At 36.6% G+C, this 12,731-nt stretch overlaps 1 protein-coding gene across 2 annotated transcripts in view; it reads left to right on the top strand.

The window, feature by feature from the left end:
• LOC120514464 (WW domain binding protein 1-like) overlaps positions 1-12,731 on the top strand; it is a 45,174-nt gene that overhangs the window by 24,445 nt on the left and 7,998 nt on the right. For both annotated transcript variants that reach the window (XM_039734859.1, XM_039734868.1), the window contains exon 2: positions 10,561-10,663. In XM_039734859.1, coding sequence (XP_039590793.1) covers positions 10,561-10,663 — 103 coding nt within the window. The remainder of the gene's footprint in view (positions 1-10,560; positions 10,664-12,731) is intronic.

Raw genomic sequence — 12,731 nt, 5'->3', positions numbered from 1 at the left:
CTTCATTCCTCTCCTTGACACCTTACCTACCCATCACCTTCTCTGCTCCCTTCACCAACATGTCCATTGAAATCCTCTCCAATCACCACTTTCTGTCCCTTGGGTACACTGTCCATCACCCCATCCAACTCGCTCCAAAAATCTTCTTTCTCACCCATTGCACACCCAGCTTGCGGGCATATGCACTAACAACATTCATCATCACACCTCCAATTTCCAGCTTTATAATCATTACTCTGTCTGAAACTCTCCAAAACACTCTTGACATACTGTTCCTTCAGAATAGCTCCTACCTCATTTCTCCTCCCAACCATACCATAACAGAAATATTTGAATCCACCTCCAATCCACCTGGCCTTACTCCCCTTCCATTTAGTCTCTTGCACGCACAATATATCAACCTTCCTTCTCTCCATCACATCAGCTAACTCTCTTCCCTTACCAGTCATACTGCCAGAATTCAAAGTTGCTACCCTCAGTTCCACTCTTTACCTGCCTCCGGCCATATATCTCCCCTCTTCTCCTTCTTCAGCCAACAGTAGCCCAATTTCCGCTAACAGTAGTGGTGGCGGCTGTTGTTAAATCCGGGCCACGACATATCCAGTATTGAAATGAATATTGTTGCCTGCGTATTAATCTGGCAAAATTTTAAACCGGATGGCCTTCCTAACATAACCCTCCCCATTTACCCAGGCTTGGGACTGGCCCGAAGAAACACACTGGTTTGTGCATCCCCTGTGGCTAGGTTTATTGAATTTGCTTACCTCTAAAACCCTTAATGCCCACTTATCTTAACAGGTTAATAGTTTGGAAGTAATGGCTGATACGTATCCAGCAATTCATAACAGGCAGGGCAAAAATTTAATTTTAACTGTGGAGCTGAATGGTGCAAGTTATTCTATGTAATAAAATGAACAGATTTTGTAGACTTTACAGAATTTGTTTTTTTGGAGATCAACTTTTTATTAAACAAAAAAAATTGATAGGAATAAATGGACATAAGGGATTATTTTTTAAAAAAAAAAAAAAGAGAGACAATCAAGAAGTTGCAAGCTGAGTTTTAAATAATTGAGCTGCAGCTGACCAGGATACAGTTGAATTACTGGAAGCACAATTAATCCTCACGGCAGATAACTCCAAATGTATTAAATTTTATGAGGATGACTGCCAGTTGTCGACAGTGATGCATTCAGGTGTGTTCCAGCAGGATACAATAATTAGACAGCATAACTTTTATATTGAGAGAATTTGAGCAGAATCCTGGAAAGGTCTAAAAGAAGAAAGATTTAAGGCAACCGAGGGATACTGCAGGAAAGAAAGGGATTTTGGTAGGTGACGTGTGTGTCTAAAGAAATGACTGGGAGATTGCCAGAACATGTGGGGAAAAAGAGCAAGGTAAACCAAGGGAACAGAACTGACAGAGGATCAGCAGTGAAGTCCATCAGAAACAACTACAACAACATTTATTTATATAGCACATTTTGATACAAATGTAGCTCAAAGTGGTTTACATGATGAAGAAAGAGAAAAAAAACACAAAATAAGGATTAAAAATAATGGAACACTAATTAAAATAGAATAAAAGTAAGGTCTGATTCCAGGGAGGACAGAAAAAACAAAAAAAAAACAAAAAAACGCCCCAGACAGCTGGAGAAAAAATAAAATCTACAGGGGTTCTAGGCCATGAGACCGCCCAACCCCTTCTAGGCATTCTACCAAACATAAATGACATCAATCTGTCCTCAGAAACCACAGATCTATCCTAAGTTTTCAACTTTGTGTGCTGGTACTTTGGGTTTCTAGAACAACACCTTACATTGGAGAGGACTGTATTCCATGAAAGAGGCGAAGGGAGAGGAGAAAGGTCTCTGGACCAACCAGAAATCAAGGGCAGAATTTTATAGGATTCTTTGCACAATAAGGAATTGAGGGTAGAGACTGTTTAGTTCTTTCTATCCCAAGAAAGAAAGAAAAAAAAAAAAAGAGTACAGGGAGTGATTTGGTAGGGTGGTAGTCGGGGGAAATCCCACATATTCTGAGCCTTAATCAGTGTTGACGGTAGAAAAAAAACTGGAACCAGGGAAATTTTAAAATGTGCTTGTACATACTGGATCATCATAAGCCCTGACGTAGGGAGCCATTGGGGATGAGGGGAAATACACAGCTATGACAATATAGGACGGAGGGGGAAAGCCTAATGGTGTAATAGTTCTAGGTCAGGCAACTGTACACCTGCACTCAATCTATCTCTAACCAGGGTCAATGCGTGTTTTTTATTTATTTTTTTGTTTTTGTTTTTCCCCCGTCTCTCCAAAGAATATGATCAGATGATCAGATTTCTTTATTCAGACCTCTTATCGTCAAACTGCTACTTGAGCTAGTAAAGACTGAGATCCTACTTTAATTTGCAACAACTCCTTTACTTTCATTTAAAGTCCAGGGTTCACATTGTCACATATCCGCTTGACTTTGCTTTTTAGTGATCTTGTTTAAAATTGTACATTAAGGAAACATTAGATAGTTATCACTTAATTACAATCATCTCTGCTTTTATTTTCAAAATTCTGCTGTTTTTTTGTGTTTCGTTTTCAAGATGTCTCATTTTACTGATTTGTTTACTTATTTTGGTTAGATCTGAGTACTTGTCCTGAATTTGCCCACTAACAGAATTGACATCAACTGCAGGGCATCCATCAATTTGAATATGCTGTTTTGGAAATAATTTTTAAGATGCATTTTGTAATGAAAAGTGCATTTTCTGTATACCGAGAAGTTTATCTCATACATTGCCACATTTTAATACTGAGATTATGTCAAATTAACAGTGACAGACTGTTGTGTGTAAAACTGTTAATTTGGCAATTAATAGCAGAGCATTTAACAGCTTTTAGCCTGATAGGCAAGGTTTTTAACTTTTAAATCTCAAGGCTACATTTTCATTCTTTACCTCTGACACCTCTTTCATGTGAATTGAAAATACTGGTGACTGAATGTATCTGGAAATGTGAGGCATGTGACAGCAGTACTGTATAGAGATTTTCATATTTTTTTCTTAATATTTTATTTCATAGATTCACCAGGTTGTGTACTGTCTTGGCATTAAACTTGCATAGTTAAACTAAAAAAAAAAGAAAAACAAAAACTCTTGAATACTTTTTTTGTAACCTTTTTTTTTTTTAAAACCCCTTTTGCTGTGTGTGGCCTTTTTTTGTATAAACTGTTATTTGACCTTTAATCAAATTTGGCTATACCATGCACACTAACAAGTCCATTTAATTTTTTTTGCCTGTTAATTTGATCCAGTTTCCTCTGTGTGATACATTTCATTAAATTAATAACAGTTAATTAGTTCCTGTACAGTTGTGGATTTGACAGCTTGTTGCTGATGAAACAAAACTTAGCATTTGTGGTTTGTGAAAACATTATGTTTCCTAACAGTATTATAAATAGCTGTTAAACCCCGTTTTATATCTTGGGTTATATGAACTGGGTATAGTAAGCCTGAACATTTTCCAAAAATGTAGAAACTGAATATCCATAGTTATTTTATTGAAATATGATTTATGTACAAGAGCAGGACTCTGTATGGTCTTTCAAATGTATGATCTGTGAAATTTGTTGCTCATCTCTATAAGAAGTGTGGCCAATTGCCTTTATTGTTAGCAGGAAAGATTTGATTAACTTTTCTCTGGCAGACATTGTTTAAATTTGTTTATTTAGTGTAATGCAGCAGTGCTTTGGACAAAGTTTCCAAGTTGATGATTTGTTTACATCTCATCTCTGAGGATTTCCTCTTTGATATCTACTATTTGAGATGTTACCATTTACAAAGTAATATCCATAGACCTTCAATATAAAAAAATTTAATGTGTTTTGTCTTTGAGTTGGCTCGAACCTCCTGAGGAATTCGTTAAAGCAAGTATTTTTTTAGTATTTCTGTTTATCCTCATGACATTTACCAGGATAAAGAACACTGAAAATTATGATGGTAAGTGGTAGAAATATTAAAATGCTTTTTCAAGAAACAGTATGTTATGTATCTGGTACAGTTTGGTATTTTTTAACCTAAAATTATTAAAGTAGGTGGGCACTTTTTTTGTGAAGCTATGGTTAAGTGATATAATTACTTTTCCTGTTTCCCAGTACTTTCATGCACCCAACTAATAATAATAATAATTCTTTGCATTTATATGATGCTTTTCTCACTACTCAAAGTGCTCCGCAATTGCAGGTTAAGGGCCTTGCACAAGGGCCCATCAGAGCTGAGTCCCTTTTGGCATTTATGGGACTGGAACCGGCAACCTTCCGATTGCCAGTGCAGATCCCTAGCCTCAGAGCCACCACTCCGCCTGATTAACTATAAAATTTATCCTCAAGATTGTACTTTGGTTAACCTGTCAGTTTTTAAAAATTAGTACAATCCTAACAAATGAATGCTCTGAACCTCTGGAACTGTATTTAGCTGAATATGTCTGAGGGGATTAATTGGTGCATATTTATTTCACTTTAGAAAGGTAAACTTTCCTTAGGCCAGTGATAAGCAAATTTGCCATTCTAGCACCAAGTCTACAAGTCTGTAAAACCATTAGTCCTACATTTACTGGATCATAGACTGGTAACATCTGATTGTGTGGTGCACAGCACATTTGCACAGTTATCCAAAGCCTGTCATACCAGGCCAGTTTAAAAGTCACCAATAAATCTGGCTTGCTCATTTTTCAGAAGAGGGAGAAAATTGGGATATTTGGGGAAAATAAGTATTGAGCACGTCAACGTTTTTCTCATTAAATGTATTTCTAATGGGGCTATTGACATGAAATTTTCACCAGATGTTGGTAACAAAGCAAGTAGTTCACACGTACAAAGAAATCAAAGCAAACAAGTCGATAAATTATGTGTAATATAGTGAAATGAGACAGGGAATAAGTATTGAACACACTTACTGAAATTTTACTGAATAACCCGACTTAAGGCAGAAACCCAGTTTCTTGATAATTTCTATTAACAAGTAGTCTTCTGGCCTTTGGCAAACACTCCCTCATTAAACTGTGCCAAAAAGGAATTATCCTCATTGCCCACTGTGAATCCTAAAGTAGACATGCCACCTTTGGCCGACACTTTATTTATAGGTTGTTACTGGATTGCATACTGAAAATTGTTTTCTGCCAGCTGTGCAAATGAGCCCTGCTATGTATCTTCTTGCTTTATACCCAGTGCTGCTGGAATAATAATAAAGCAGGTACTTTTACTTCAATAAATGTTAGGTTACTTGCAACTTTAAAAAGTAATCTGACTACTTAAAGCATGTTACTTTTAACATGGTACCCTACTACTGTGCTGAGCTTCTCACTATATATTTAACAATTTTTGAAATAATGAGGCAGAGTATTTCAACCAAAGCAAAGAATAATGCGATCACCCAACCATTAACGCACATGCAAAAACTACATAATCCTCAACATTAATGTGGTTTTGGGTTTATATATCCACATAATCAGGTTTTCACTGAAAAATCTCTCTGTTAATCATGTTTCTCTTAGGCCAATAACCTGATTTCTCTAATCAGAATAAGGGTTTACGTGACATTTTAGAAATCTGGTTTCTGTGAGTAATCTTGTTGTTCACACACTTGTAAACACGCTAATAGTAAACTCCAGATTATCCTTTTCACATTAATACAGTTAAGTTACATTAAAATTAAAGACCTATCCTAATACTGCTTGCCTTTGCAAAATGTCACACATTTTTAAAATGTATAATTAATAGCATCTTTAAAAAGTCCATATTTCCTTCTCTGAATTTAAAATACCACCATTTAATAGTTATTTGGGTATGTCTAATTCCATGTTTAGTTTCAAAATGGTGTTTTTTTTTTTTTTTGGAGTGAAGGTGTTTATGGTTGAATTAAATGGAAGGCCGGTCTGTCTACCTAGTCAACATTGTTATGGGCAGTTTAAGCTCATGCAGGCAGTATCCAGAAAAAAACATTAAAGAACCTAGTAAAAGTACACCTGCTTACTGTATAGTACTGTCATACATATACCCACACTGTTTAACCAGGCTAGTACTTTTTCCTGTGTTTGTTTATTCCTTGGCAATCTGTTTTCTGGTGCATTTATCATTCTGGCCATCTTTGCAGCCATTTATACATGCCCAGCTGTTTTATTTGTAGGGTACAGGGCCTTACAAATCCAGAGTACATATTCCTGAATTCTTGTAGTCACTGCTCAACAGCCTTCCCTTCTAGCCCCTAATTTCGCAGCAGAGTCGAGGCCTAATGTGTACTTAAAGGCCAAACACCTAACTTATTCTTGGACTGCCCACAGTTGCCAGTATTCAGCAGGCTTCCAGTGGGTTTTCCCTTCAGTTTCTTCTGGGCTAGAGAAATTCTGTCCTCCCATGTAATCCACAGTGTCTCAATGGCAGTGACTTCTGGCGATATAATTTGAGAACTGAATTAGTCTAGACCTCTTGGTACATGTTCTGGTTGAAATCCTCCCCAGGCCTGTGAAACACCAGTACAGAACCACTGTCAGTTAGTAGTTCTTGATTTATTTAGATCTTTTTGTTTGAATTGTTGTTGCATTTTATGTTTATATTTATTTGCTTGACAGACACTTTTATCCAAAGTGACTTACAAAAGAGGTAAACCTAATCGAGTGGCATTAAGCCAATGCCTGTTCAGCAAGTATAGTAGGACAGGTAACAAAAGTTGATTGCCTCAAGTAAAAGATGTAATTTTTTTCTTTAATCAGATATTCATCATATCAGAAGATATTTTCAGAAGAGATGTGTTTTACAGTTGTTTCTTAAATATAAACAACTCGGCAAAAAAAGAAACGTCCTCTGTCTTTCAACTGTTTTTTCTTTCAGTAAACTTAATGTGTAAATATTTGTATGAACACTAAAAGAGTCAACACCATAAGACATAAACTAAAAATGTTTCACAATGTGTCCCTGAATGAAGGGAGGCTCAAAATCAAAAGTACCAGTCAGTGTCTGGTGTGGCCACCAGCTGCTTGAAGTACTGCAGTGCATCTCCTCCTCATGGACTGGACCAGATTTGTCAGTTCTTGCTGTGAGATGTTACCCCACTCTTCCACCAAGGCACCTGCAAGTTCCTGGACATTTCTGGGGGGAATGGCCTTAGCCCTCACCCTGCGATCCAACAGGTCCCAGACGTGCTCAATGGGATTGAGATCCGGGCTCTTCCACTGCGAGGATGATCAGCTGTCCTTCCTGTCTCCCTGTAGCGCTGTCTTAGGCGTCTCACAGTGTGGACATGGCAATTTATTGCCCTAGCCGCATCAGCAGTCCTCATGCCTCCCTGCAGCATGCCTAATGCACGTTCACGCAGATGAGCAGGGACCCTGGGCATCTTTCTTTGGGTGTTTTTCACAGTCGGTAGACAAGTCTCTTTAGTGTCCTGCGTTTTTAGATCTGTGACCTTAAATGCCTACTTTCTGTAAGCTATTAAGGTCTTAACAACCATTCCACAGGTGCATGTTAATTAATTGATTATGGTTAATTGAACATGCATGGAAAACATTGTTTAAACCCTTTACAATGAAGATCTGTAAAGTTATTTGGATTTCTAAAACATTATTGTTGAAATACACAGTCCTGAAAAAGGGACGTTTCTTTTTTTGCTGAGTATATATTGAGGGAGTCAGCAGTTCGGATAGAGGTGGGCACCAACTTGGACGTATACATGAAGAGAGTCTGGATTGAGACTTGATACCACACAGAGGCAAGAAGGAGCATAGCACCTCACCAATGTCTCCATATACACAGATGTTGACCCATTGACTGCTCTCTTTTCTCCTACCAACTGGAATTTGACTCCCAGGTCCCTTGCTGGCAGTTGCTATGAATGAATTAAATATGCCCATAGGAATTTTCAGTTGTCCTATTAAATTTACAATCAACAAATTACAGAAATGAAACATATAGCCATTACATGTACTTGGGCTATTTCTTCTAATTCATATAACACAAACAACCAGAAATACATTTGCTTGCTCTACCCTAGCAACAAGGGTTCTGGGCCTACAGAGAGATTTTCACTGGCCCATATGGCAGAAAAATGATGAGTGTGCCTGTGCAGCTTTGTCCAAGTCTGTCTTTGTTTGGTCACCTTCCACTGTACTGCTGTTAGTCTTAGATGTTTTGTGGAATGATGTGGTTTTGCTAGTGTAAAATATTTGCTAAGAGTTGATCAGTCCCTGTTCAGCAACACATGTCTCCTGCTTATGCACATCACTATCTTTTAGCGAGGTTTGACTCCTTGTGGCACCCATGTACCAAGTTTTTTTTTTTTTTTTTTTTAAAAACCGAATTTCTTCCAGTCTTTTATAGTCTACCAATATCATTTCTCCTTGGAATATAAGAGTCACTCCAGCTGTTTTGTTGTGGGCCACAATGTAGGCAATAGGTTATGCTGCTGTGAAGCTCTTCTTCTGTCATGCATTGAATTTCATACAGTTGTTTGTTTAAAGGAGGCACCACCTTTATACTTGATGTGATTCTGGGCATTTTATTAACTACATTGTACATAACTGTTCTTCCCCTTCCCTGTGCTTAATGTATCTAGTGTCCATTGTTGTAAGGAGAATAAATGTACTGAAAGTAAAGCAACTGTTCCAGAAATTGTTTTGGTAAGTTCATTTCTTTGCCATCTGTGAAGATGCTTACTGTTTAACTTGACTCATAGTAAAATTGATTGCCATTTGTGCCGCATCTCGTCTTTGGTCCAGTATATGATGTTTCCTTTCACCAGACCTCACACCTTTTGTTTCCTTCTGTTCAGTCAGCTAACTCCGGCTAGTAATTAACTTTAAGCTTAGTTTGCAAAGCTTTTCTATAAAGCTAAATAAAAAAATACAATAATTTAAAATTTGCTTCCATATTGCAACCATTGGAACAAAGGCAGGTTAAATTAAGTGCTTAGAATTAAACAGTGCATTGTAGGGATCTGATTTTAATCAAACTTTTTTTGGGCCTGTTCTGATCACCAGTGTGTTACAGATTTTGATACAGATTGTGTTTTTTTTTTTTTAATATAAATATCTCTTTTAAAAATGTTAACCCTAAGCTCCTGCATAATTAAATACATAGAAGTCTTGTGTTATATATCATAGTGTTAATTTTGCTATTTTTAAACTATAGACCACAAGTTTTGCCTGTTAATTTCAACTTGTTAATAAGAAATATATTTTATATATACAGTGTATATATATATATATATATATATATATATAGATATATATATCTATCTCTATCATAACCATCAATTATGTTGTCTGTTAGGCTTTTTTCTCTGAATTCACTGTTGTAATCTTTTTCATTTATTTTTTGGTTTGTACAATGCTATATACTGTATACCCTGATGTTCGTTCTTGTATTCTGTAAGTGCCTTGAGCATGGGAAGGCACTATATAAGTAAAATGTATTATTAACAAGCCCATTGTTTAATAAGCTGCAATTTCAAATTTGTTCTCTTCCTATTTGAAAATGTAATCTGTTCTGCTTAACACAAGCTTGCTCACCATCCAAACTTTAACTAAAAGACAAAATAAAGTGGATTTTGTTGTCATTTTTCTAATTGCACAGGATGGCTTTTTTTTTTTTTTCCCCCAGTTTATTATTCCGCTTTCTTTAATGTAAAGGCTAATATTCTAATCTCCAATCTCTGGTAAAGTCTGCCTTGCTACTTTCTGTTTACAGGTAGTTTCGTAGGAAAAAAAGACCTGTGTGCCAGCTAAACTAACACAATACCTTCCATAAACTAGCACTGCAACTGAATTACTGTAAAGTTCAGAAAAGCAGGTGCTGAAAAAAACATGTTTTTGTGATTGGCCAATTTACTAATTACCGTCCAGTCTTTTTTTCAGTATAATGGAACAGCAGCCAATTGCTTGAAGTATCACTGAAAAATTGAAAGCTGTTAAAAATGATGCATGGTACTGATAGCAGTGAATACCAACATAGCTGCTAATCTGTGCCAGATATTTTTAATGGCTAGTCAAAGTTTTAAAATTGCTGGAAGTATCTGCCATTACCTCTGAAGTGACTTTGCTTACTGACTGGATTTCCAAAACTGAGCCTATATACTTCTTCAAAATATCATATCCATTGAAAATTAAATGGCTTAAACAGTGAGTCAGTGGTGGGGATTGACCCTTTAGACTAGTGTACTTTACTTTTGTACCTTTAGACTTAGTGAATTTTAACTTTAGATGTAAAGTCAAATGTGGTGTGATACTGATAGTAAAACATAGCAAAATAGTTGCTGATTTATTCATGCCTCTTTTGTGTATTTGGATATTCATTTTTGCTGGAAGCATTTGTCTATTCTTTAGAAATAATTTTTTTGTTAACTTGAATTCTAAAAGCCTTATACATTCCTACAAAATACTGTATAAATTGGAGAGCTGAAGCAGATAAGCTTCTTCGATCTTTGCCTTGACTGAATGTGTACACTTGTGTGTAATTTAAGTGTGATTACAGAATTTTTACTTTCATTTTTATAATGGCACCTGGTTGTTCTTTCATTTTTAGAAAAAAATTGTCTGCTATGGTGTGAATAATCAGAGCTACAGCTGTGAAACTGGACATTGCTGTGGGGAGTCGCAGTGCTGTAATTACTACTATGAACTGTGGTGTAAGTCTGTCTCTTCTTATCTTCATTATATTAGAATATTCAAAACTCAGTCCTAATGCAGTTATATAATTTTTCTAATAATCAGTAAATTCCACTAGCATCCTATGTGATGTGAACGCAAGACAAGAACTACTTCACCTTTTTAGTTTTTGAAAATATGTAAACAATTTTTAAATAAGCCTCAAAAGAAAATGTAATTCCAGTCATATTTAGCTGCTGTTTAGCACCTTCATTTTTCTTAATCATGATTTGAGTGATCCCTATTAAATGTTTCCACTGCCGCCATAGCCCCATTTGTTCATCTTTATGTTAATAGGCCCACTCATCTCTTAATCTTTAATGATATCTTGAAATTGCTGCATGAATCATTTGATTAATTTCATAGTGACTTGCTTTTACTTGTCAAAGTTCCTTTTTAAGTCAAACGCAACTGTGAGTCAGCTGTGTGAATTTAGGCAGCAGAGTAGGAATAAATGGGAAGGTAGCTTGCAAGCACACCTCTAAAATGATTTGTTTAAATCATTTGTTCAAGCAGGTTACAAGGATGATGCCTTGCATTTTTTTTCCCTTCCTTCTTCTCCACTGTATGTAAACTTGAGGCATATGCTGCGTCTCTGCAAAGTTCAAGAGACAAATCATTTTTATTAATGTGATGGTAGCTGACCTCTAATGTGTGTCTTCTTTAACACATTTTTGTTTCTTATCTGCTTAAGCTGTTGCTTGTCATTGCCAAACAAAGGGATGAACTAAGGCCAAATGAAATGTCATGATTTTTTTCCCCCTCCTATGTAATTGCTGACTTTTGCATCATAAGCCGAAAGGTGAACTAAATTTTGACCCTGACCAGAGCCAGAGTTTAATTATGACAGCTTTCACTTATGAGAATATCATAATTCTAGACCGTCCCATGACTCTGCTGAACTGCAGATGGTAATATTAGTTTAAACAATTAACTTCTCAATGTTTTCAATGTTGCAAGCCAATGGTGTAGTGTTTAGAGCAGCGCTGAGCAAGTTACAGTATACATTGCCCTCCACTATTATTGGCACCCCTTGTAAAAATTTGTAAAAAGGATTAGAAACAAAAATCACTGTTTGTTGAATAATCATCTTGCACTGAAAAAAATGAGAAACATCTGACTTTTAATTGAAACAAGAGAATTCAAAGAAAAACAAAGTCTTCATCAAGAAATATTTTTAACAAAAACACATGTGCCACAATTGTTGGCAGCCATGCATTTAATACTTTGTAGAACCTCCCTTTGCCAATATAACAGCACAGAGTCTTCTCTTGTAACCTTTTTATAAGGTTGGACAATATAGAGCATGGCATCTGAGACCATTCTTCTTTGCATAATCTCTCCAGATCATTAAAGGGTCCTAGGCAGTCTCCTGTGTACTCTCCTCTTCAGCTCACTCCTCAGGTATTCAGTAGGGTTCAGGTCAGGGGACAGAGATGGCCATTGCAGAACTTGGTTTTTGTGGTCAGTTAACCATTGCAGGGTTGTTTTGGATTATTATCCTGCTAGAAGACGACCCAGTTTTAGTTTCCTGGAGGAGGCAGCCAGGTTTTGATTTAAAGTGTTGTGATATTTCATGGAATCTATAAATCCATGTACCCTAACAATCTTTCCAGGGCATTTGAAGGTAAAGCAGCCCCACAGCATCGTAGAACCTCAACCATATTTCACAGTTGGGACATGGTTCTTTTCATTACAACCATCCTCCTTTTTACACCAAACCCACTTTATGTGTTTATTACCAAAAAGTTACATTTTTGTTTCATCAGACCATAGACTACAGTTCCAGTCAAAGTTGTAGTAATGTTTTACAAACTCCAGGCCCTTAATTTTGTGGATTTAACTGACAGAAAAGTCTTCCTTCTGGCATACCTTCCAAATAATCTGTTGGCATGGAGTTGCTGTCTGATGGTGGTTCAGGAAACTTGGTAACCCCAGGATTTTACTTTTTCTTGCATTTCCCCAACGGTGATCCTTGGAGACATTGTCTCTCTTAGAATCCTTCTCACTGTATGTGGTGGTAAAATAAACTTGGGTCCTCCTCCAAGC

The sequence above is a fragment of the Polypterus senegalus genome, chromosome 1 (genome assembly GCF_016835505.1).
Source record: "Polypterus senegalus isolate Bchr_013 chromosome 1, ASM1683550v1, whole genome shotgun sequence".
Classification (NCBI taxonomy): domain Eukaryota; kingdom Metazoa; phylum Chordata; class Cladistia; order Polypteriformes; family Polypteridae; genus Polypterus; species Polypterus senegalus.
Note: the sequence above shows the minus strand (reverse complement) of the source record. Positions and strands in the feature narration are given on the sequence as shown.